The sequence below is a fragment of the Phodopus roborovskii genome, unplaced genomic scaffold (genome assembly GCF_943737965.1).
Source record: "Phodopus roborovskii unplaced genomic scaffold, PHOROB, whole genome shotgun sequence".
NCBI lineage: Eukaryota > Metazoa > Chordata > Mammalia > Rodentia > Cricetidae > Phodopus > Phodopus roborovskii.
In genome coordinates, this window is record NW_026126567.1 from 352,947 (window position 1) to 377,099 (window position 24,153).

The 24,153-nt window shown below is 55.4% G+C and overlaps 2 protein-coding genes across 11 annotated transcripts in view; both read right to left on the reverse strand.

Annotated features, from left to right (window-relative positions):
- Positions 1-24,153, reverse strand: part of Psca (prostate stem cell antigen) — a 1,185,392-nt gene that overhangs the window by 143,447 nt on the left and 1,017,792 nt on the right. The window lies entirely within an intron of this gene.
- Positions 1-24,153, reverse strand: part of Adgrb1 (adhesion G protein-coupled receptor B1) — a 67,587-nt gene that overhangs the window by 22,913 nt on the left and 20,521 nt on the right. For 5 of the 10 annotated variants that reach the window (XM_051202682.1, XM_051202679.1, XM_051202676.1 and 2 more), the window contains exons 3-18: positions 22,995-23,156; positions 22,095-22,205; positions 21,548-21,712; positions 21,295-21,460; positions 20,843-21,015; positions 20,159-20,323; positions 19,951-20,052; positions 18,468-18,574; positions 18,132-18,326; positions 17,457-17,537; positions 16,749-16,857; positions 14,321-14,464; positions 13,747-13,822; positions 13,460-13,562; positions 12,118-12,161; positions 1,333-1,474 (exon numbers count right to left, since the gene is read on the reverse strand). In XM_051202682.1, coding sequence (XP_051058639.1) covers positions 1,333-1,474; positions 12,118-12,161; positions 13,460-13,562; positions 13,747-13,822; positions 14,321-14,464; positions 16,749-16,857; positions 17,457-17,537; positions 18,132-18,326; positions 18,468-18,574; positions 19,951-20,052; positions 20,159-20,323; positions 20,843-21,015; positions 21,295-21,460; positions 21,548-21,712; positions 22,095-22,205; positions 22,995-23,156 — 2,045 coding nt within the window. The remainder of the gene's footprint in view (positions 1-1,332; positions 1,475-12,117; positions 12,162-13,459; positions 13,563-13,746; positions 13,823-14,320; positions 14,465-16,748; positions 16,858-17,456; positions 17,538-18,131; positions 18,327-18,467; positions 18,575-19,950; positions 20,053-20,158; positions 20,324-20,842; positions 21,016-21,294; positions 21,461-21,547; positions 21,713-22,094; positions 22,206-22,994; positions 23,157-24,153) is intronic. The other 5 variants (XM_051202680.1, XM_051202677.1, XM_051202674.1 and 2 more) reach the window with 3 other exon arrangements.

Below are 24,153 nucleotides of genomic sequence, written 5' to 3' on the forward strand. Positions count from 1 at the left end.
CTCCGGTCTACAACTGTGACTCTGGGCTAGGAGAAAGGCAGTGAGGACATGGTCTCTGACATTGCCTGCTATTGTTTGGCTTTCATGTTCTAAGGTACAGCAGCATAGGAGACTAAACTGGACCTACGTTGCCCAGGCCCGCCTCTAAGAGCCCTGGAATGGCCATGCAGTGGCCATCTACACAGAAGCCACCGCTTGCAGGGAGTTTCAGGGGTGGCCCCAACCACTGCCCTCATCTTGCTCACAGACCTGCCAACTCAGGCAGTCCTACTGAAGGAGCTACACAGTTGGAGGGTACACAGGCCAGTACCAAGAGCCCAGGATTCACCCTAACACCTGAATCTGGCCCTTCTTGGCCTCAGTTTCCATGACTGCCGAAAAGGATGTTGGTAGTAACAAATGAAGCACCTCTGGTTCTGACCCCTGCCTCCCGCTGAGACCCCAGCTGACACAGTATACCTTCCTTACTTTCCAGAGAATAAGGGGGTGGCCAAGATTTTTGAGGTCCTGAGTTTCATCTACACGGAGTTTGGATGCTGAGAGGGCCAAGATCTGTCTGACAACATCCAGGAGAGACAAGTCCTCTCCCCAGAATCCCCCATTCCAGTCTCGGGACCCTTCCACAAGAGGGCTGGGCTGGGGACCAGAGCTCAGACCCTAGCTCTTCCCCTTCTTGGGCCAGTCTGGCCGGGGGATTCTGCAACTCCAGCCCCTACCCTCACTCTCCTGGCCTTCTTGGGGCATCAGGACAGGAAAGCCCACCAGTCTAGAGGGCTCAGCCAGCACCCAGGGCCCCAGGCAGCAAGCTGGCCTGAGATGCTGTCACCATAGAAACCAGCAGCCCCCACAAGAATCACAGGAACAAAAAGGGAGGCCCCTGAGACCATGGGGCCTGTCTAGGGACTTGGGCCAGGCCCAGCAGCCTCAGCCACCCCCAGAACCCTGCCTGGGGACACAGCCACCTCCGCAGCCCAAGCTCCACTGGGGCGGGGGCAGGCAGAAGAGCTGTGAGAAGGAGCTCCTCGTCCCCTGTTCTCTGGCAAGCCAAAGAAAGGGGTCCACAGGCCCGCCTCCCAGCCCCAGTTCTGAGGTCTCCAAGGCCCCAGGCCACCGGGAGAGTGGAGACAGGACCCTCTTGGCAGTCACTTCCTGGGGGGTCTCTAACTCCACACTGCCGCCCACCAGGCTCCCATTCACCCTCTCCAGGACTTCAACAGGCCACCGTGGCTGCCTGGCCTGGGACCCCTGGGGGCCGGGCCCTGCGCCTCCTGCCCGCCCGCACGCACGCACGTCCCCACCCGCGCCCCTTGCCCCCCGCCGCCCGGGTCTCACCGCGTCGGCGCTGAGCTGGGCTAAGATGGCGAAGGTGGAGAGCCGGTCACATAGGCAGCGCGTCCGGAGGGCGTCGAGGGGCACTGTGCGGCAGCCGCGCCAAGACCAGGGCCCGAGCTGCGGGGGGGCGGAGGAGGAGGGTCTGCGGGCGGCGGGACGGGAGACAGCGTCAGCGGCGGCGCGCGTGCCCCGCGCCCTCCCGGCCCGGCCCGGCCCGCACCTGCCGCTCGCCCACCCCGCCGCCGGGACCCGCCACCCCGGCGCCCATGGCCGCGCTCTGCACCGCCTGCCGCGCACTGAAGACGCGGAGCGCGGGCCGCGGGAGCGCGGGCCGCGGGAGCGGCGGGAGGGAGGCGGGAGCTGGCCCGGGGCCCGGCCGCCCCGCCCGCCAGCTTGCCCGGCTATGAGACCGCGCGAGCCCAAGGACCTGACGCGGGGGCGCGCGAGAGGCCGTCCCGGAGCACCCCAGCCCCACAGCCCAGGGCTCTTCAGAGCTGGTGACCTTGGGAGGGCTCCATCCCGCGCGGCAGCCTCCTCCTGGCCAGGCCGCCAGGGTGTCTGCCGCTCCAGCCCGGACTAGCGCAGCTCTCCCTGCAGGGAGCCGGCCCGCCGCTGGAAACTTCCCTCTGCCCGCTGACCCTGGCCCCTCCTGCTGCCTCCAGGCCTCCGCTGGCCCCATTTCAGTAAAGCAAAGTGCTAGCTATGTTCTGGGAGTGCCAAGGTCTGAAGGGTTCCTGCAAATACCCCCTCCTCCACTTTCTGTCGCCGCTGAACCTCATATCCCCCCACGGGGGGGGGGCTACCAATCAGACACTGACTAGAAAGTTGCCAGTGTCTATCCTTTACCCCCTCACCCTGGGACTGAGCTTGCCTTGTAGGAACTGCCAGGAGGCTCCTTTCTGGGACTCAGTTCTGTTCCTGTCCCAGCAGCATCCCAAGTGGGAGTGGTCTCTTGAACCAAGGGCTAGAAAGGCTTCACCCCTTCCCAGTCCAAAGCTTTGGGAGGACAGCCAGAGGTCCTTTCTGCACCCAGGAAGCCTTTAGGATGTAGCTTCCATTCCAAGCCAGGACGATAGCCTGGAGCCTCTTCTAGGCCACCTCCACAGTCAGTGCCAGTGGACAAGAATGGGTCTGCCTGTCTACACTGAAGGTAGGTTTTCTTTCTGTCTGGCTTCTTTCCTTGGTGGCATTGAAGAGCCGCCCTGTGCACAGTGTGCACAGCCTGACCAACACAGAGCCTTGACCCATGTATATGCATGCTAAGAAGAGAAAGACTAGCAAGATACCTGGATTCCAACAGTACCTCAGCCACTTCATACTTGTAGGAGCACAACTCCTTTCATCCCCTTGCCTCAGCTTCCTTATGTCTGCACAACTCAGTGCCTGGCTGAAATGCTGCTTCACTAGATCCAGCTGTCAGGGACCCCGAATCCTTAATTCCTGGTGACTCCTTACTTCCCCCTGATCTCAGCAACCCAGTGAGTCAGGCAGGACCAGGGATATAAGACCCTTAGCATCAGCACCTCCCTCAGGGTCCTTCTGTCCCTGAGAAAGAATTACCCCCAGAGAAACCTGATTCGGGGACTTCAGCACTGTTCTGAGCTGGGTGAGCTCTTGTCCATCCCCATGCTCGTTAGGTCACTCTGAGGTGCAGCATAGGTCAAGCTACCAGGTCCCTAGCCCAAGGATGCCAGGATTTGAGGCCAATGCTCTACCAAAGGATACTCTTTTTCCAAAGAAGGAGAAAGAATATGAAGTAGAAATGGGCCAAGGAAAGGATCGTTGCTTTCAAGAGAGCCTTTGAGCCCTGAGACCCTGTCCCATCAGAACTTAGCAGGCCCCCAAAAAGCAGCCACAGTACTAATTCCAAGAACCAAGCCTACTTCTCAGGTAGCCTTTCCCCCAGCCTGCCACCTTGGCATACCCAGCATTACACCCTGATTATAGCCCAAGGCAAAACCACATTTTCTACTGGGAAGGAGCTAAGATACAAGGGGGACAGGGAAGAGAATGTGAGTTCCACAGAAAGACCACTGCTCTGAACAGTACCCCAGATACTGCACTATCCCCAGAGATTGCTAAGATCACATTTGTGTGCCAGACATGTCTCTGTCTCCCTCCATGCCCAGTCCAGGTCAGGAGCCATAAAGGCCTGGCTGACTATACCCTCCCTCAAGGCTAGGGGTGGAAAGGGACAGTCCCATGCCACAAACAACAGATCTAACAGACTAACAAATGTCATCAGCATGCCTACATTCCAAGAAAGCCCTGTGTTCTGGGCCTGCACGCCACCATTGGTCTGTCTATGTTTTTGGCCATGGGGCTACTCTTGAGAATAATACATAGAGCTCTCGGCTATCCTACCTGCCTGATGGTTGCTGGAAAGGCTTCGGGGATAACACACTGAGACAGAGTTGGGGGAGCTGGGCCAGCAGCCTGGCAGTTTCCCAGAAGCCCAAGTCGGGTCCACAGGGCGCCAGGCTGACAGCTGCTGGTCACCACCTGGGAGTCCGCCAGCCTGAGAGCCAGTGCTGCCCAGGACCTCTGCTGTGGTATCAATTAGCTTAGCCTTCCAGGGGCAGGGGAGGAGCAGCTGCCGCCTTACCCAGCTGAGTATCACCAGGGCCAGACTCTCCAGTCCCAGGCTGTAGAGAGCAGAGAAGGCACCTATGTGGACCCAGAGAACCAGATAGCCAAACAGACAGACAGCTAGCCAGCCAGCCAGCCAGCCAGCCAGCCAGGGCAGAGGAGCCTCTGTAAGCTGCCCAGACTGCCATACGGGCCCGCCTCTGCCTGCCCACCCCTCCAGTCAAGTGCCACGTGTGTTAGGAGTATCGTGGACACCCCACGTGCAGCCCAGGGACAGGTCCTCTCCTCACCTCCCTCCCCAGCTTCCGCTCTGCTCTGAGGCTGTGTGTTTCATCTTCCATTCTCTGCCACAGCCTCAGATCAGCTTTGTAGACACTAAAGGGAAGCTGTGAGGTTGCAGCTGACCACACAGCAAGATGGCAACAGGGCCTAGATTCCAGCTCTTCTCTACTGCTGTCCCCAGCCGTCCCCATCTGAACCCTGGCTGAATGCAGATCTGATCAGAGAGCTCTGTCCGAGAAGCCACAGAGCCACCCTTGAAGCCCTGCACCTCAGCCATTTCAACACAAGGATGGAGGTTACTCTAGTGGGTGGACACTCTCATGTACCTTTGACACCCACCTGTTGAAGGTGGGAAAAAAAAAAACTTCCTTCCATAAAACTTTAGCAAGCATCTTCTTATACCCATGTCCTGATTCCCAACATCTGGAAGTTCTTCCCCAAGCCCGACTGAAAGCCATCCTGCTGCAGTGTTATCTACTCTCAGATGCAGCACACATAGGTGTCCCTTGCTTGCTTGCTTGCTTGCTTGCTGCTCCCACAGTGGCTGTTGCCACCTCTCCTCTGAGCCTCAGAAATGTGATCTGGGTCATCCAGGCATATCCTGGACTGGAACTAAGGAATCTGGGTTAGTCATACCTGCTCCCCCCACTTCCCCACCGCTGTCCTGGCAACAGGTCCAGGACTAGAGATGGAGCTGGGTCAGTGGCACCTTTTCTGAACAAAGAGTAGCAAGGGTCTGGGTACAAAACAAGGAGCCCCTTCCTGAGTAAGTGGAGGCCTGCAGCTCTCAGACAGGGTCCAGGACAAGGCCCCCAGTTCCAGGGCCCCAGGATGGTTCTGGACACTACCCACTTCTCTACTTGCCACTAATGATATTTCCCTATCATAGAAATTATATTTAGCTCCTGCCCAGGTGCGCAATGATATAACACGTCAGCACACATGTTGAAACAGTTTTCTGTCCCATCACTGCACTTCTGATGATCCCCTGGCCTAATTTAACTTCTTCTACCCCAAGCACAGGTCCTGGAAGGTCACAGTCCCCGCTGCCCTACAGGCATATCTGTAGGATAGGATACCCAGTAAGAGCCCATGCGAGTCAGGCAGGAAGGAAGGATGAAGACTGTGGATATTCCATCTATGGGAAATGTGTCCTCTTCCTCACCATAGTTCTCCTGCCTCAGCAACCTCTGTCAAGGTGGCTGTCTCCTGATGGCTAGCCTCCCCATGGAAACCTGCTGGGATCTGCCTCCACCTGGCTCCTGCATCCCAGCTCAGCTCAGCCCTCCACCTGCCACCCCACACCATTCATCCTCTGCCCAAAGACCTTCCCAGAATCCTTCCTCACATATATCCAAGGCCATACAGCTTCCCACAGTCCTACAGGACCACAGCCACACTTCAGCCAAAAACCTTAGCTTTGTGTAGTTCTTCCTAACCCTGGGAGCAGTCACAACTCCTAATGCAGCCTCCAAGCCAGTGTAGCCATCCCCCCCCCACCCCTCGCCGCCACTTCATTTGACCCTCAGCTCCAAGAGCAGAGTCACAGCCTAGTCTCAGGGACGGTGGCCCAAGAAAGGCATTATCAGCTGACTACCTAGCAACCCCCTACAGGCACCTCCAGTAGTCCCCAAAAGAGGTGTACCCAATGAGTTTGGAAGACCCCGAGGGGATAGCCCTGCAGCTGGCCACACACTCAATTTCTGGTCCTGTTGTTCTCTTGGTACTGGCCAGGCCAGGCCAGGCCAGCCATAGAAGGAAGATGTGAACAGAGAATCCTGACCCTACCCTACTTGAATCTCCGCTGCCTGCTAGGCAGTGGGTATACAGTTACCTGTACTTGTTCAGACAATAACAGAGCCTGCAGGGTCTGTGTGCTCGAGGAACATGAGGGGACAGTAAGCAGAGAGTGCACGGAGCCCACCTCCTACCCACCAAACAAGGGCCCTCGCTGCATCGTGATGCCTCCCGCCAGCCCACGAGCAGGTGCTATTATAGGACTGTGCCTGTCGGGGTCCCCTTGGATCTGATGGGCTAATTCACACCCCAGTATGAATGACTCATAGGGTATCCACCCACACGGTATAAAACAGCCAGGAGTGGGCACAGCGCACCCCAGTGGGGGATCTTAGGTTCTGGGTAGGGGTGGGACTGAAGCCTCTGCAGTTGAGGGGTTCTTAACTGTGCCTTGCTGATCCTTCATGAGCCAGCCTCGACCTGCACCCCAGAAATCAATTCCCAGGTCCATCTCCACCCCAGGTCCCAGCCTGTTTAGCCACAGCTCCTCCATCAGGAGTGCCCACTTCCCTGCCTTACCTACCGACTTCTCACTCCACATGGAGGCGGATGCTGCTGCCTCTGGAAGGACTACTCAAATGCCCAGGCACTCAGCCTGCTCTTCCTGTGAGGGCCAGACCACTATGTCCAGACTTCTGGGCCACTCCACCATACTGCTGAGCTAGCACCCCTCTTGGCCTGCTTCTGAGACTCTAGTCCCTCAAACACCCGTAGTCTGGTGCCCTTAGCTGTGACACTGGTGTCACTTGAGCCCCTCTCTGCACCTCGGGTCTGTGCAGGGCCTGAGACCTCTGTTCCCACCACTGATCCAGACACTGATCTCTTCTTCTCTCCCATCTGGTGCCAGACACTCTGCACTGAGGCTTCTGGTCTCAGACTGTCCCCTCTCTATGTCTAGTCGCTCCTCTCTGGTTACCCAGGCAGAGCACATAGGTCATGGCTGTTTGTGGGACAGAGTGGGGAATCTGAGGAGAGTGGACACCGGCCCCACAGCTGGCAAAAATGACCTGGCCTGGAGAACAGGGTCCAGCTGACTGTGCCTGGCTCAGGAAGGTACTTAAAACCTGCCCTAAACCCCTACCCTCTCCTATGTGCCTGCCTATGGCTCACAGACATATCATCCTAGCCTGTCACTCCCTTTCCCCCACCAGTCAAGAGCCCGCTGCCCAGGCTCCACAGCCTCATGCTCTAGCTTTTCGATGCCTGCTGAGCTAGACCTTTGCTGAGCACTGGGCACTCCTGGTATTCTCTTGCCCTGTCATACCTATCATGTGGTTACTGTGGCCTGACTCATGACCTGTGCCATAGGGGAAGGGAGATGATGCACGCAGGGGCCCTGTAAATCTTTCCACAGCCATCTTCCTCCCACAGTACCTATGCCCACCACTGTCACCCCCAGAACCACCACCAAGACATTAAACAAGCCCAAGGCCAATAACACCTGCAGTCCGTATTTACCACTAGCTACCATCCCTACCCCAGCATACTCTACCGCTGCTTCCATTACCAAAACCATCTCCACGGCTACCATATTACCACTGTCATGCCGCCCCCGCCACCTCCATGGCCACTGCCACCATCCCCGCCACCTCCATAGCTTCTGCATCATCACCACCACCATGGCCACCACAACCACGATGTCATCACCACCGTGGCCACCACAACCACGTTGTCATCACCACCACCTCCACAACATCCACTGCGTCACTGGTCAACACATCCCTGATGCCACCTCCATTCCCACCACGTCATCACCAACGCCATCACACCTCCATAACCACCGCCTCGCCTCATCATGACACCACATCCACAGCCACTGCTGCATCGCTAGTACCTACTTCCATGGCCACTACCATGTTGCTGACACCCCCTCTGTGGCCACCATCACCCCCATGGCCAGCCCCACATGCCAACACCACTTCTATGACTACCACTATGTCTCTGACATCATCAATACCATCACCACTGCCATCATCACCGTCGCATCACCATCACCCCAGCAGCACCAACAGAAGTACTCCTGCCACCATTACCTCTCATTATGATAGCACACCCCTACATACCACCATCACTCCCATCCACAACAACACGGACAACACTCACCACCACCACCCTGCCATCAGAACCTCTCTCACCACCCCATTCCCCACTGTTCCTACTCAGTGCATTGACTCTAAACAGCACTACTCAGTCCCCATAGTCCCCATCATTATAGACATTACACAATCTTCCTCCCTCACCACCACATCCTCAAGCCAGTGCCAGCATCACCTACATCAGCATCAACATCATTACCAAGGCTACCAATGCAGCCAGCCGGCAGTGTGTATCACTGGTGCCGAGACCATCTGCACTAGTCGAAGCTCTAAAGCATGGCGGCAGCACCTTGCCCAATGTGTCCTCCTTCATAGGGGCTGCCCCGTCAGCAACATCAGCCTATCTCCGGATGGACACTGTCCCCAGAATTCGGGAGTTTTCTTCAGCTTTACATCCTGGTGGACCCTCTCTCGGGAGCCTCCAACAGGCCAGGGCAGTAAGAGCAGACAGCCGAATAACCTGCACTACTGCCTTGCACCACTCTGCTCACATGATCCAGCAGACCTGGTCACTCCATCATCCCACTCTTCCAGATAAGGGTCAGGAGCACGTTCCCACATCACTCAAGCCTCCCAGCTAACTGGGAAGTCCGTGCCTCGTGTCTGCCTTTCCATGTGCCTTGCAATCTGAGACTAGGACCCACACAAATCCTACCTCTGCTAGGTCATTTCTGAGGCCAGAGAGCCTAGTCTCCACGTCTAAAAAGAGGGATGGGGATTATAGGAAGGGAAGCCCAGGTCTGGACAGATATTTATCTGCCTTCTTGTTCTCTGTCCTACTCCGTATCTCCCTCTCTCTGGACCACTCACTGAAACTCGGATTGCACTCTGATGGGCCTCTGCACACTTGTATGTGGCCTTGGGTTCCCACACCCTCCTGCCAGCACGTAGTGACACCGCATCTATGTGGCTTACTATTGTCCTCTGGGATGCCATCTTTAAATTCAGCACATTGTCAACCACGACAACAGCCCATTTCACAGACATGGAAATCAAGGCTCAACATGATAGAAACGTGCCCATGTAACCAGGTGGTCCCACAAAGGCCTCTGTACAGGTACAGGCCAAGGTTCACTTGTAGTGGGCATTATGAGACCACATGCCTGCTGGTTCGGCCTTGAGAGTGGATGGGGACATTGCAGCGGAATCTGGGGGCAAGGTGGGGACCTGCAGAACAAATCGCTCCCTGGGGTGGCAAAGGAAGGTGGGGAAGCCCCGCTGTTCTGCCTTAACTCAATCCCTCCCAACCGCTGCTCAGCCATGTTTTAAGGGAAGCAACTGTAGGCTGAGCATCAGGTTTCCTATGAGCCAAGTCTATACAGAGAAACCCTGTCTCAAAAAAGGCACCGACCAACCAAATAAACAAGAAGGGCAGATTCTTAAAAGATTTTCTTTTGGCAGTGTGTCCACAGAGAAGGTCTGTGAAGGTAGTCCTGGGCTCACTGGGAACCTTTGAGCCTTTAGTTAGGCTCTTTGGCTGTGAACCTGGCTGATAAAGGACAGTGTGGCAGGAAGCTCTTTGAGGGAAATGGACCTAGTGGGACTTGGCAGACCACCCAGGAAAGCACCTAGAGTTTGGAAAGGAACACGTTGTGGAGAGAGACAGCCCTGACAACGCCTGAGGTCGGAGCTCTGGCCTTTCTGCATTGGGAGAAACAGATTCAGTTGCTATGACCCTCGCATCATTGTGCCAGAGTAGCCAGATGAAGCCAGCCCTTGTGCTCTCTCTGCCCACTTCCTATGGCATTGGCCCCTTCCTCAGGCACCTGCTTGTCCTCTGGATCTCAGCCCTCATTCAGTTGTTCACCTTGTACCCTCACAGCCCACACCCCACTCCGCCCGACTCCTGAGCCACGTACTTACCTTGTTCACTCTGCCTAGCACTGCCTACCCATCTACTCACCCATCTAGCCTTGCCTCCTGCTGCTCATTCCCACTCACAAATAATTCCTCATTCTAACAGGTGGCAGGAGACTCTGGGAATACAAATGTGACTGTCACTGGTCCCCTCAGGGGAGACACACAAAACCAGGGCTCTGTGGGGATGCAGCATGGGAAGTATATTGTAGCAAGGGTCACCCTCTACCTCCCCACTTCTTACCCCAGCCACTGGGCATGCTTCTATAGGGGTGTAAAAAGACAGAACTCTTGGACCCTGTTGCCAACTCAGATTTCAAGACCCAGATCCAGGGACATGGGTGACAGTCATTGCATGAAGGACTAGGGTCACATCAGAGGCTCTGAACAAATGGTTTAAGGAGCCTAGACAGGATCTCCAATGTGGACACTACCAGAGTCCATGCAGGAATGTGGGTTCCTGGAGGAAAGGCAGGAAAAGAGCCTACACTGTAGGGGAAGCCTCTGGCTTATTCTCTACACGAATGAGTCAGTGTTCGTTGTGTTACCATGGTTAGAGCTCAGTATATGACAAGGATCAGGGCTCAGTGTGCCCAGGGTGAGGACTCAGTGAGTGAAAGGATTCGGTGTATGATGAGGGTCAGCATCCAGTGTGTGAGCCAGATCAAGGTCAGTGTATAAGCAGGATCAAGGCTTAGTTTGTCTGCAGAATTAGGGCTAAGTGCGTGACCAGGGTCCAAGCAAACTTAACTTTGACTATGAGGAGCATTTGAATAGAATTAGGTCTCCATGTCCCAGTTAGGGTCAGGACTCAGAGCATGACCAGTGTCTGGTCTCTGCTCGTTTCTGGCTAGGGATCTGGGTTCTACCCTAGATTAGGATGGTTTGGTTATAGGTCTCAATTACAGTACCATTTATCAAATGACAGTCACAGAAGGCTCTCCTCTCCCCCTAGTGGCCAGGCCATTCCTTGGTCCCTATGCCTGTTCTCAGCCAAGCACAGGAAGCACAGGCCACACCAGGCAGGTCAGGCACACTTGGCGGTTAGGCACTGGTGGATGCCGCCCAGTGCTCTGCCACTTGTCACGCTTTAGGCTAGTGGGAATGAACTCACAAGTCATAGCAAAAGTAACGGCCACTAGTTGTGGCATGAAGAGCCACCCAGAGGAGAGCAGAGGAGTGGCCAGGGCATGGGAAGGTTACAAAAGCCAGCCTGGCCATCATCCAGCCACCCTCCAGCCTCCAGGCCATGCCTCCCTGAAGCCTTCAAGCCTTCCTGCTGGTGCTCTGACTGCATCTCTCTTGGAACCTTCTTCCTCTCCCAGGCCAGTCACTCGGGAGATCTTCCCTGCCCATCACCACACAGCTCACAGCACCAGGGCTTGCTACACACACTGCCAGGACCACTTGAGTTCCCATGCCACCTAGCTTGGGGAAGGGAACAAGATCTCTGTACCGATTTCCAACCAGACCAATCTCAACACTCAGCAAGGCTCAAGGGCACAACTAGGCCTCCAGTTTGTAAGCCTTCACCCCAAGTGCAATGTCCTTCACGGCTTCCACGAACACTATTCCAGTCTGCCACATACTTCCTTCTCCTTTAGCACCCCCCCTTCCCTGTCACTTCATCTGGGACATTATTCCAGCCATGAGGCTCCACTCTGTGACAGTGTGCCCTGGAGGAGGCCGATGCCATTATGTGCTTGACAAGCCCTGAATTCAGGGTTCAGGGTCACATGATGCTGCTAGAGACCCCTGGGGCCCTTGCCCCGACTGGTTATTTGGAGTCTTGGGGTCCTCAACCCTGATGCTGTCTTAGTCCACGCAGCCACATTCCCAATTCTTGGTGCTTGATACCTACCCCAAACCCAACATCAGTACAGGATGGCTTGAATACCCCACTTCAGTACCTAGCTAGGATACACCTCTCTGGCCCTCCTCTCCTGTGCCTTGGACTTCCCTAGAAGAGTAAGGAGGACAGGCCAATGGCTCTGAAGCCAGACTTGGGCAGGAAGAAAGGGAGGGCCGTGCAGGCGTACCAGTGAACAGGGAGCCAGGGAACAGTGGCTCCATTACCTAAGACCAACCCTCCACTACCCAACCACACTGCAAGCTTCTCCCACTACCCCAGGGCCCTGGGGCTACCAAGCCCCAAAGAACTTACCCATCTGTCTCATCCCACAGGATGCAAGTCTGGTTGGTGGTGCCCTAAGAGAGAAGAAGGAGTCAGGGCTATTTTCCCTTCTAGCCCCATCAGGGCCACTGAATCCACCCATGGGGGCTATTGATGTCATTCATCCCCCAAGAGACTGCATCATGTGAGGTAAAACCTGAAGTTCAAGCAGAGAGGACTGGTTCTAGGTTAGTTAGGCCTGCCTTGACCCCTCCTCCTGCCACTAATGCCCAACACATGGCTTTAGGCCATTCCTGACCCTATGGCAGGGCTGGGCTAAAGGACAAAGCCATGTCTGAAGGGGAAGGGTATTAGCTGCTCCTAAGAGGAAGCTCCGTGTTGCTGTCCTTGGTCCTGGAAGCAGGACTGTGAGAACATTGCAGGGCACCATCCCAGAGAGGGCTTCTGGACTCAGCACAGGAGTGAGGGGAGCAGCCACAGTGGGGGTTGTCTACATTAACAGTAGCTATACAACTTGAGCATTCATGCCTATTGCTTGTTTTTTGCTCGGGAAGGGAAGGAAGCCAAGGCATAGAGAAGGAACTCTCCTAAGGCTACACAGGAGAAAGGGACAGGTTTGGGTTCTTCCTGAGGCTTCCTACATCCCTGGCCTGAGGACTGGGGCCTGTCACTGCCATGTCCTGGCTGTGTGATGCGGTTGCCTTGCTCCTTGAGGTTCTTACTCAACCTACCCAGAAGCAGAGACAGTGAGCTGTAGGAGCTTCAGCCCTAGTCTCTGAAAAGCCATCTGAGGACTGACAGCAATCCCCCTTCCAGTTTCCTCGTGCCCATCGAAACACCCAAGTATTTCTGGAGCTGGGGACCTGCTAGGGTCACACACCAGTAGTGGCCTGGAGTCCTAGGGAGTTTTGAAAGGATGCTCTTGGTATTGTCGTCCCAGAGGTCCTGCATGACATGGCCTGGTGATCAGCCCTGACTCTGGAGGAAGGTGGCTCTCACATGTTCCCAGCAATGTGGACGGGGAGGGGGCAACTCCTAGGGGTCTGGAGACCTGGTTTGGGGCGGATGGCTTGTTAACAGCTCTCCAGGACTCTGGGCCATGGGCACAGGGAATAGCAAGTGGATCCCCTCCAGGGATCAGGGTCTGGAGAGGAGGGATAGAGCCTGGGGATAAAGTCGGGGCAGTTCAGAATTGGGCTGAATTTCAGTGTCAGCATGAACACACCGTGTGGCCCTAAGCTCAGATTCCCCACATAGAATTTAGATTAGAGCCACTCCAATTATGACCCTAAAAGATACTGCCTGAGAAGATCGCACGGTACTCAGAACAGATGAAAGCACCCATGCACCCATGCGTGTGGGCAGCACTCACATTGTACATGTGGGCAAACTCGATCTCCAACGGTGTGAGCAGGGACCGAGGCGGGGGCTTCACGGTCACAGAGATGACCTTAGAGTTAAGGACAGTTGTGTTCCTGGGGACATCAAAGCATAAAAGGCTATCAGAGGTGTGAAATGGTACTGAGCTGGCCTTGTAGCCCAGCCCCAGCCCCAGTGTGGTGCCTTGTCCCATACCACCAGTCACCACCATGTCCAGCCTCCCAGCTTCTTCCTGACCTCCCACAGGGGCCCAGGCTATCCCCTTTCCATTACACCCACCTTTGCAGGGCCAGGAAGCTACCCAAGTTTCGGTAGAGCACAGTACCAACCACGAACACAGATGAGTCGTCAGCCTCTGGAAGGGAGCATACGTTACCCCAACACTACTACTACCCACTAGCCTGGATCTCACTCCTGTGGCCTCCACTGTCCCCTCTACTAGGTCACATCCAAGGCCCTAACAAGAGAAGGCTGAAGTGCAGGCTGGGGTCTGGGGCGCCAGTCTGGATCTACATGGGAAGAGAGAACTAGTTCATCTCAAGTGATCCCACAAGAGAGACAGGGGCAAAGCAAAATACATTTCCCTCCCTGAGACTCCATGTCCTTGTTGCTGTGTGAGCCACCCAGCCCCTTCCACCCTGCTTAGCCTTCTGGCTTAGGGTAGTCCCCAGGCACTCTCCCATGGAGGAAAGGAAGAGACACCTGCAAGGAGATGGCTTCAGGAATAACAAGGTGTACCAGGGACGTTCCCTGTCACTGGAGACAATGCACAAAACCTCACAAGAAATACCCCAGGATGACAATCCTCAGACTCCAGGTTCTCAGCAGGCCCATCCCACTCCCAAAGCCTCACCTGCCAGCCCTGTGGAAAACACACTTTTGGACACGGTGACCCTGTCCTCTGGCACCTTGGCCCAGTCTCCTGTGGCACGCCAGCCCTTCATAGGGAAGCTGATGTCAGTGGCCCCACTGGCTGGAAGCTTGTGGATGCTGAGCACTAAAGCAGGGAAGGGGCAACACAAACCGGACATTACCCATCTGGAGTGTCAGCTGGAACCCAGGCTGCAGGCCTTGGTGCAAGATTATGGCACAAGTTTTCTGAGGCTAGGGGTGGGTGGGGTCTGCATGGCTAGATTGCTGTCAGGTGTGAGCATCAAATCTGTAGACAATAGGACAATAGGATCTACATCTTGGTTTCCACCATCCCCCTACCTCACTGGGGTCATGGGTCTACTCTGAGACCTACTCTCCAGCTTCCTCTCCCCCTATAAAGAGAGGGGGGATGGCTGAGCTTCAGGTATAAGGTTTCTATACTTGGGTAGGAGGTCTCAGTGAGGGAGGGGCAGCAGGTGTGGAGGTAGAAATCCAAGTAGTGTAGTCATGTAGAATGCTATTCTCCTGTAACCCAGCCTGGCAAGCCTCTGCCAGGCAGTGAACCAGTCCCTAGCACCCTCCCAGCTCACTCAAGACCAGGCTCCAGTCTAGCATCAACCTCAGCAGGATGGTCCCTTCTCTACCTCAGGGAACACCCTAGATGACTTTCCTGCCTGCCACTCCATCTTCCTCCAGCACATACACACTGGCCCAGTGATCCGAGGCCCAGGGGGACAGGGCTGGGAGACAATGAGGGGGTGAGGTAGCTTTTCTAGTTCCATCAATGCCCTATGACCCACTCTAGACACACACTCCACCCTCCACCAGTGACACAGGCTGGGTCTACTTGTTAAGATGTGGGAGAGAGGGAGATGCTGAGCTCTAGGCCATACTCCCCAGCATGGTTCCTGTGCTTTCTACCTTTGCTCTGTCCCACCTACTCTGCCTGCCCAGGCTCAGCAGCCTCTCATCTGGCCCTGCCCTCCTGGGACCTGAGGCCTTGGTGGCATGAGGGTTTTCCCACAGTGTTCTGCCTTACAGTGTTCCATAAGTATCTGCCTTACCAGGGCCATGGGGGTAGAGACAAGCCTCCCTCTGAATGCCAGTACCCAGCCAGCCCTCGTGCTGAGAGCTTCCGGGTAATGAGCACCCCACCTCGTTGATCACATGTTCGTTCTGTGTCCCAACTTCACGCAGGGACATTACAGGTGCTGAGAGGACAGGTGGGCAACAGAACCCTCTGGTGTACCCATGGAATGGGGACATGGCCTGTCAGTAGTGGCAACAAAGGACGGGGATATTCCCATACAGAGTAGCTAGGAAGGCCCCTGCAGAGGCCAGGAAAGAGAGGGACATATCCCAGGGAGAGGACCGGGAAGGGAGGAAAGAGCCTACAAGTGACCGAGAGCAAGGGGCGAGATCAGAGTGTGACAGCAACCCTCTGAAAGATGGTTTTGTGAGTGGAAGGTGTGGGGGGGGGAGGTACAGAGGCAGAAGCCCATGACTCAGGTCCTCTGAGGGGACACAGAATCAACGACCCAGACCTGGGCTTTTAGAGACCGGGATGACAGGTTCTGATGGGCACTGGGGGCTTCTGGTCCAATTGGCTTTCAGGCCTTGAAAAGACGAGATCACAGGCTTGGGGAAAGGCATGGCACTAAAGGCCAATGTAGACTTGGACTAGGCTGGAGGGTCAGGTAGGCCCAGTGAGGAAGAAGAGCAAAGTTATCCTGAAGTATGAGGGGCCAGTCTGACATGGTGGAGGTAGGGGAGGGGATTAAAGCAGAGACAGGTGTCAGTCTAGGGTGGAGTGGGGACTCCAAGGCCAGAACACAGCCGCCTCATGCTGGAAGAGTGGGCAGTAGTGAATGAGTCTGGGACAGAGCTGGTGAAAGAATAAAGCCAGGTGCAAGGGAAGGCTCAGAGTGGGAGGCTGGAGTCACATCCTCAGGGAGATGTAGAGCTGGAGCCTAGATAGGGGGTCATCTCAAGCACTGGTGTGTATTCGTGAGGACAGCTACCAGTTATGCTCAGGTCCACTGAGCAGTCTACATCTCCACTCTGCCAGCACAGGAAGGAGGAAACTGTAAATGTCAGTCCCCTGCTCCACTGCGCCTAGGCTTTGTAGAACTGGAGGGCAGAGGAACAGCAGATGCAGGGATGTCTCTGGCGTGGCAGGACAAAGCGGGCCTCAAGCCCGGTCTTGGCCGAGCTCCTGCATGGGTCTGGGCACAAGATCTCCAGGTCCCTGCCCCGATCTCAGATCCCAAAGGACTGCTGATATCAGTCCTCTGGACTCGACCTAAGCCCCCAGCTAATTTGTAATGTCAGCTAGTGGCTGCAGAAGGCTCGGGTCACTGGTTCCTTACAGATGAGAGGCACAGGATCAGGCCATGGGGGGGGCTTACCCAGATTGTCGGTCACCTGGTAAGCATCCCTCAAATCCTTCATGCGGAAGCCGATGACATCCACGAAGTCCTCCACAAGCCGAAAGAGCTCCTTGGCATTGGGCCCCATCTGGGGTAGGGGAGGGTGGAGGAGCTCAAGCTGGGGAAGTGCCTGTGTCCTCCCTTGCCCTCCTTCCTTCCTCTGCTGTCTGTCTTTCTAGGCTCTAGGGGTCCTTCTCTTGCAAAGCAGGGTAGCAGGCTGCTGAGCTCTGAGTGTCCATTTGTATTTTATGAACAAGATCAGAGGCCCAGGGAAGCTGCTATGCACACCATAGGGGTCCCTAAGCTGTAGGAAGGGACAGTGTTCCAAATATTCACCATGAGGGCTACTGCCCTGGGGTTAGTGTGATAGCAGGTTTGAGGTCAGTGGAAGGAAGAGAGCAGATGGGGAAGACTCAACATACCCAGCGATCTTAACATAGTTTACTTCTCTCCTCATTTACTGCCCCCACCCCAGGAAAGGCCACTGTACGTTCATGGGTGGAGAAATGAAGCCTACGAGGTTCAGTGGCTTTTTCAAGGCCATGTAATCAACAGGAAGCAGTGTTGAGACTCATACTGAAGACCTAGCAAGGCTCCACCATGGCTGGCCTGGGGTGTAGGAGGCCTAGAGCTTCCTGCTTCAATCCTGATCCTGTAGCTAACATGGGGGGGGCGGGGGCTCCAGACCTCCACACATACCAGCTGTGCCTCCTCCCATTTGTCCCGGTTCTCCTCCGCCAGCAGGTTGCTGATGATCTGGACAAAATTCTGGAAATGAGAAGGGTCAGTGAAAGGGAACAAGGCGTCAGTGTGTGAGGAAGATCATAGTTCAGCCTGTGACTAGGATAAGGGCTCAGTTTAGACTAGGACAAGGGCTCAATAGATGACCAACATCAGGACTCAGTCAGTGACCAGAATCCAGGTTGTGTAGGATCAGAGTGCAGAGTGTGGCCAGAATCAGATCAAGACTCAGTGTGTGAGCAGGGTCAGTGCAGATCAAGGCAAGGATTCAGTGTGTGAGCAGGGACAGGGCTCAATGTGTGAGCAGGATCCAGGGTGATGACAGGATGATTACTTAATCTATGACTAGCATGACCTGGGTCAAGGCTCAGTCTGTCATCAGGGTCATAGCTCACAGTGACCAGGATCAGAATTCAGTACACAAACCTGGATCGGGGCTCAGTATATGACCTGGATCAGGATCATTCTATGACCAGGTCAAGATTAAGCATGTAGCCATGTTTATGGTGAAGCCACATCCCCAAACACTGAACACTGGGACTTAGTCTCTGACTGGGATCTGGGTTGGTTGCTCTGACATTTCCCCAAGTGTCCTCCCCTGGGGGTGCCCCTGGGAGCCACCTGTACATCCCCAGGTGTTGGGCTGTAGTAGGCTCTGCGGAAGATCTCTGTCATGTTCCTTAGGACATCGATAGTGGAGAGCAGGTCGCCGCTGTAGCTGGTGCCATCCTGTGAGATCTCCAGCAGAGTCTGGATGACCTCCGAGACCCCCTCCCCTGGCAGCCCACGCTGAGCCTTGGCCAGGTGCTCTCGGGTCTGGGAATATGGAGAGGGCTGGATGCTGTCACTGCTGCAGGTCACAGCCAGGTGGGGGCCAGGGACTTCAGATGCCTGGAGGCCCCTATAGCCCCAACCTCACGTTCAAAGAGCGGGGAAGTTTCCTGGGGTCAACCTCACCATCATTTGGATGTTCCGGTAGTCGATGGAGACACAACGAATGTAGGTGGGAGGCTCCCAGTAGGCGATACCTTCCTCGTCCAGCTCACAGCGGCGCAGGATGAGGCCTGGGGAAACCCCATTGCTCACGTGCCTGCTCACCAAGGAGCTCTGGGGTCCCACCCACAACTCTTAGGCAGGACTTCTCTGTTTGGGACCATAGGGACCCCGAAGCAGGCCATGCTGGCTTTTTTTCTGTATGGCACACACTTCAGCCCTACTCTAGGTCCTGGGGACCTGAGGACCTTCACGAACTTTGCTGTGTGTAAGTGGGATCCTCAGCTAAGCATGGTTTCTGGGTTCAGACAGAGCCTCTCTTAGAAATCCGTGCAATCTAGAGACTTAGGGACAGCTATCCTCTAAACTCTTGCCATACCCTGGGACATTCACAGGGCTTCAGGGGACTTGCTGACCCCTGGACATTAGTGCAGCCTCCTGGGGTCACTTGATATCAAAAATCAACAGCTTGAAAAACAAGCTAACTCTCAGATAGAAAGACTCACAGGAAGATTTCCAAGCAGGGACAACAGCATAAATAAATACATGGTGACAGCCACATGGAATGGTTACAGCCCTGCCATCACACTAGAACCATACATAGGGTGGTCTGACGCAGAAGCTTGGGTTATGAGCTCCGATGGGAGCAAAAATGAGGGAAACACAGTATTACTACGAAGGTAGAAAAACGCCAGAGAAGGAGGGTGTTGCCTTAATTTGTTTGCAATACGCCAGAAAGACAGCGCAACCAAGGATAGGGACAGACTCACAATATTCAGCACTTACCACCTCCCCTGCCCCTATGGGCCACCTCACCCACTGCCCAGACGCCCAATGCAAAGGATCACCTGAAGTCTCCGTTTTATAGAAAAGTGAAGCTCAAAGAAACTAAGTCACTTCCTAAAGTGGTACAGCAAGTAAGGGCAGAGTCAGGGTTTGAACTGGGTTCACAAATCTCCCTCCCTGTGGCCTCCCAGGTACGGAAACTACTCACACTCTTTCAAACAAAGTTAAGTGCAGCGATACCTGCAGGTGGGCGTGCCCCTTCCCCATGGAGTCCACCCTGATTTTTATACCCTCTGAAAGTACTCCATCAGTTCCCAGGGATGACATGGGATTATAGCTACTGGTGTTCAGAGGCAACTTCCTTCCTGCAAGCCCAGTGAGGTGTGTTGATTGTCCTATGCCTGCTTCCCACCTGTACTAGGGCGATGGCATCAGGTTCAGAGAGCTGTCTATGCTCAAAGGGACCTCCCAAGCAGAGGGCATGGCATGTGCCCTGACCCCTGTGAACTCAGGACATAATGGCTGCCATGATGTCCTATCTGGTGCCATCTGGCATGAGCACACACAAGAGCTGCATGAGCTTTGGGTCTCAGACAAGGCCTGTGAGGACAGCAGTATAAAGACAGAGTAGGCCTCTTAGCGCCCCCCCCCCACCTTTTACCTGTGGCATTGCGGGGACACCGGACAGCAGCCACCTCTCCAGCTGGGGTCTCCTTCCAGACCACGGCCCCAAAGTTGTCCTCATCACAAATTTCATGGGGCTCTGCGAGGGGCCAGACAGTGATGCGGAGAGGGTTTGGGATGAGGGGCTGTGATACTCAGTTGTTCCCGGCCCCTCTGAGCTACGATGCAGTGGGAGGGGGTCTCACCAGGACATCGTTGGGCACCACACTGTCGGTACTCATCCTGGGGGCCTTGGCAGGCTGCTCCCCCAAAGAAAGGCCCAGAGCAGACACGCTCCCGTCGCTGGCTGCCACCTCCACATGTGACACTGCAGCTGCCCCACGACGCCCAGGCCTGCCACTTGCCATCCACTGCAAGGGTGGCAGGAGGCAGAGGTGGGACCCAGGATCAGTAGGGGGAGGTGGGGCCAGGGGCCAGGGGGACATAAAGAAACGGTATTCAGACAAGACAAAGACAAAAGACTCATGAGTATTGGGGCAGGGCCACGAGGAAACAGAAAATTGAGATTGGTGGAGGAGAGGGCAGGAATCAGCTTTACTCAAAAAGGAGCCGGATGCCATGTGCAGCTGAAGTCTGCCACCTGATTTTGACTCCAGTACCCCATCCTGTACCTGATTAACCCTTCAGCCAACCCCACCACTCTAACCTGCACTCAACCCTACCATTTCCATCCTGCACTTTGACTCCGACACCCTAACCTACACCCTGACCCCACCACACTACCCTACCTCACCTCCACCACCCCATACTTTCATGCCAACACCCTAACCTGCATTTAATGCCACCACTTCCACCCTATACCAACCCCTAGAGCTATACTTCCCCTGTGGGCCCCTCCCTTTCCCTGAGCCCCAAGAGGGCATCTTGACCTGGGCACTGCTGCAGGAAGCAGTCTCGAGTTTCCACCCAGTGGCCTTGGCACTCAGCGCCTCCATAGGAAGGGCCATTGCACTCTCGAGTCCGTTGTTGGCGGCCTTGGGAGCAACTGGCAGAGCAGGTGCTCCAGCTGGACCATTCATTCCAGTTTCCATCCACTGCCCGGCCCGGGGGAAGAAGGAAACAGGAAGCTGGTGTGAATACCCAGTACCCCAAGGCTGACCTGGGACACACAACAACATCCCCGGGGACACCATGTAGCAGCCCAGCTGAGATCCAGGAAGTAATACCACAGGGTCACACCTCAACCTACCGTGGTCTGATGTTCTAACCACTGAGCACTTTGAGGTGAACCTGACTGAGGTAGATCAAGCTGGTTCCCTGGTCTGGCCACTGACCTGCTGGCCCCATCCCCGACCCCTAGCCACTCATTCCCTCTCACCTACCAGGGCACAAGGCAATGTTGCAGAACTTCGTTTGCTTCTCTGGACCCTCGCAGGGGTTGCCTCCAAACTGTGGGGGCCTGCAGGTGCGTGTGCGGTCACGGAAGCCACGGCCACAGGTACTGGAGCAGAGGCTCCAGGGTGACCACTCATCCCAGGCCCCGTGCACTGTGGGGAGACAGGAAGTCAAGGATGTGCCCAGTCCAGAGGCCCCACCCACCACCCAAGCCCCGCCCTGTGCTCTGCTCCACCCACCTGGACACACGGCAGAGTTGTTGCAGAGCCGCTGCTCCCTCAGAGGCCCACTGCACTGAGTACTGTATGAGGATGACACGCAGAAGCGGGTGCGGGTCTGCCAGCCCTCGCCGCAGGTGCTGGAGCACACGCTCCATGGGGACCACTCCTCGGCTGCTGGGTCACCTGTAGGTCCAGCCCTGCAGCATCATGGGTCTGCCATGCCCCTTCCCATAGGGTGGTACCAGATTGGGAGGCCCAGTGGGGAAGCAGGACCTTGCTGTGGGGCAACAGGCTTGGGACTGGGGCTCTGTAGGTCTCAAGACAGCCTACTTTCTCAATGGCTGGAAGCAAGGTCTGAGGCTGGATGGCTGGGACATGCTTCTATTCTCCCCTAAACCAGTCTGCCTGGAAAAAGGAGTCTGGCACCGACTAGATGAGATGAGTCCGTTATTAGAATCACTGTTGGCAACTAGTAGCCATTACTAACCTGGCCCCAGAAGCCAGCCCTCTCCCCTCCCTGCCTAGGGCTATATGTAGGCCAGCCCTACCCATCTTGCCAGCTCACCAGTCTGGGGGGATGGGAACCCAAACTGCTGCAGTTCATCCCCCAGCTCCTCACGCCGTCGGGCATCAGTGGACCGCAGGGACTGGCTCCGTGAGCTGGTGCGCCCAGTGGCTGCAGGATGGGCTCAGATCAGCATCCCTGTGTGATTCCCTCTGTCCTTGGCCACAGCTGGCCATCTCCTGTCACCAGAGCAGTCTAGCCCCAATGGACAAGCGGGAGACTCCATCCAGAGCACTTTCCACAGTACCTACTCCCTTATGGTCACTATGGGCCCCTCTATGAGGATTCCCCACCCCCCTCAGCCTCCTGGACTGCAGGCAGGTAACGACCTACAGGATAACACCTTAGAGTGCTTGCTGCCTCCTCCTACCCAACATCTCTTCCCTTCCTCCCTGTGAAATATCAGGGACCTCTCCAGGCTCCTGAGAGGAACTGTCTCCTCAGGAAAGTGCATCCAACAAAACAAAACAAAACCTGAAGAATGACAGTCTCATTAGAACTTGATTTAACTTTATGGAAGCAGCTAAAAAATGCATGAGGTCATTAGAAAACCTTATTAGAGAAATACATCCCGGAGGCTTATTCTGCTGGAGCTGACTGGCTTGGCTGCAGCTTGCTTGAGAGGCAGCTTCAAGATTCCCAACCCACACCTGATAAGGAAGCCTTATTTAGTTCCACCTAAATCCAGGTACCCTGCTTCCTCCTGGGTCTGTACCAGACCAGGCTTTCAAGTCTCCACCTCTAAGCATTCCAGTCCCCAACCACGTTCAACTCTTCAAAGCCCCGCCTACCTTCTAATCCCATTGAAACCCTAGCCAAGAGCATCCCTACCCTGCCCATTCCAGGCCCTGACTCCTTCTCTACTTGGCCCCGCCCACCACCTTAGCCCCACCCACTCACGGCCACAGGCCTTGCGGTTGCATAGGCGTCCTTCTTCCAGAACTCCCTCACATCCTCCGCCCTCCACGCCAGGATTGGGCAAGCAGGTGCGGGTTCGAGTTTGCAGACCTCCCCCGCAGTCCCGCGTACATTCACCCCACAAGGACCACAGTTTCCAGCCACCTAGGGGAACAAGAGTGAGGTTCAGGGTCCTGCCATCTTTGGGAGTCCAGTGGAGGCCAGAAGGGGTAACTGTGGGCTTTGAAAGGGTAAGCTGGGGACCGATCTGGCTGAGGAAGACAGTGAGGCAGAGCAAGGCCATGGGGGAAGTTTGCCCCTAGATTCGAGCTCCTTCTAGAGAGCTTGTGTCAGCCCTAAGCCAGTGAGTCCTAGGTAGGTCTGGGACAAGTACACACACTGCGTGCGGTCCCAGGCTGCCTTGCTGTGTAAACAGTCAACTCCTGCTCAACCCCATGTTACTTCATAGTGAGGCCTGGTTACCAGTGTGGGCCATTCAGAAATACATAGATCCAGATTCCCCATGGCCCTCAAACCCCTGAGACTATTTCCTCACATTCTTGTCCATGTGAGGTCACTACTGCCAAAGCCTCCACATTTTCACTCCAGACCCTGGGCTAGGGAGTAGTCACTTGCATAACTGGTAGCCCAGAAACCTTACTTAGAGTACAGATCTGCCCACCTAGTAAACAAAGCCAGGATAAATAAGCTACACCTGGCCTGAGTGGTGTGGTGGGTGGTGCATACCTTTAGAGGCAGAGGCAAAGGGATCTCTGTGAGTTCAAGACCAGCCTGGTCTACAGAGCTGGTTCCAGGACAGGCTCCAAAACAATACAGAGAAACTGTCTCGAGGAGGAAAGAGGAAGTAGGAAGTAGGAGTGAAGATGGAGAGTATGGAGAAGGCAGAACTGCCAGCCGCCTCTCCCTGGTAAGACCACGTGGAAATACATAGAAGTGGGTTAATAATTAAGACAGAGCTAGCCGATAAGAAACTAGTACCTGGCCAACAGCATAATATCAAACACAGAGTCTTTGTGTATTATTTGGGGCAGGTGCGGGCCGTGGGACAAGACCGGCTGCAGGTTACTCGTTACAGATGGGAAGAGGTCCCATCTCTCAGGTGCGAACTCGGAGGTGGTAGATCCCAGAGTGTGAGCAGTCC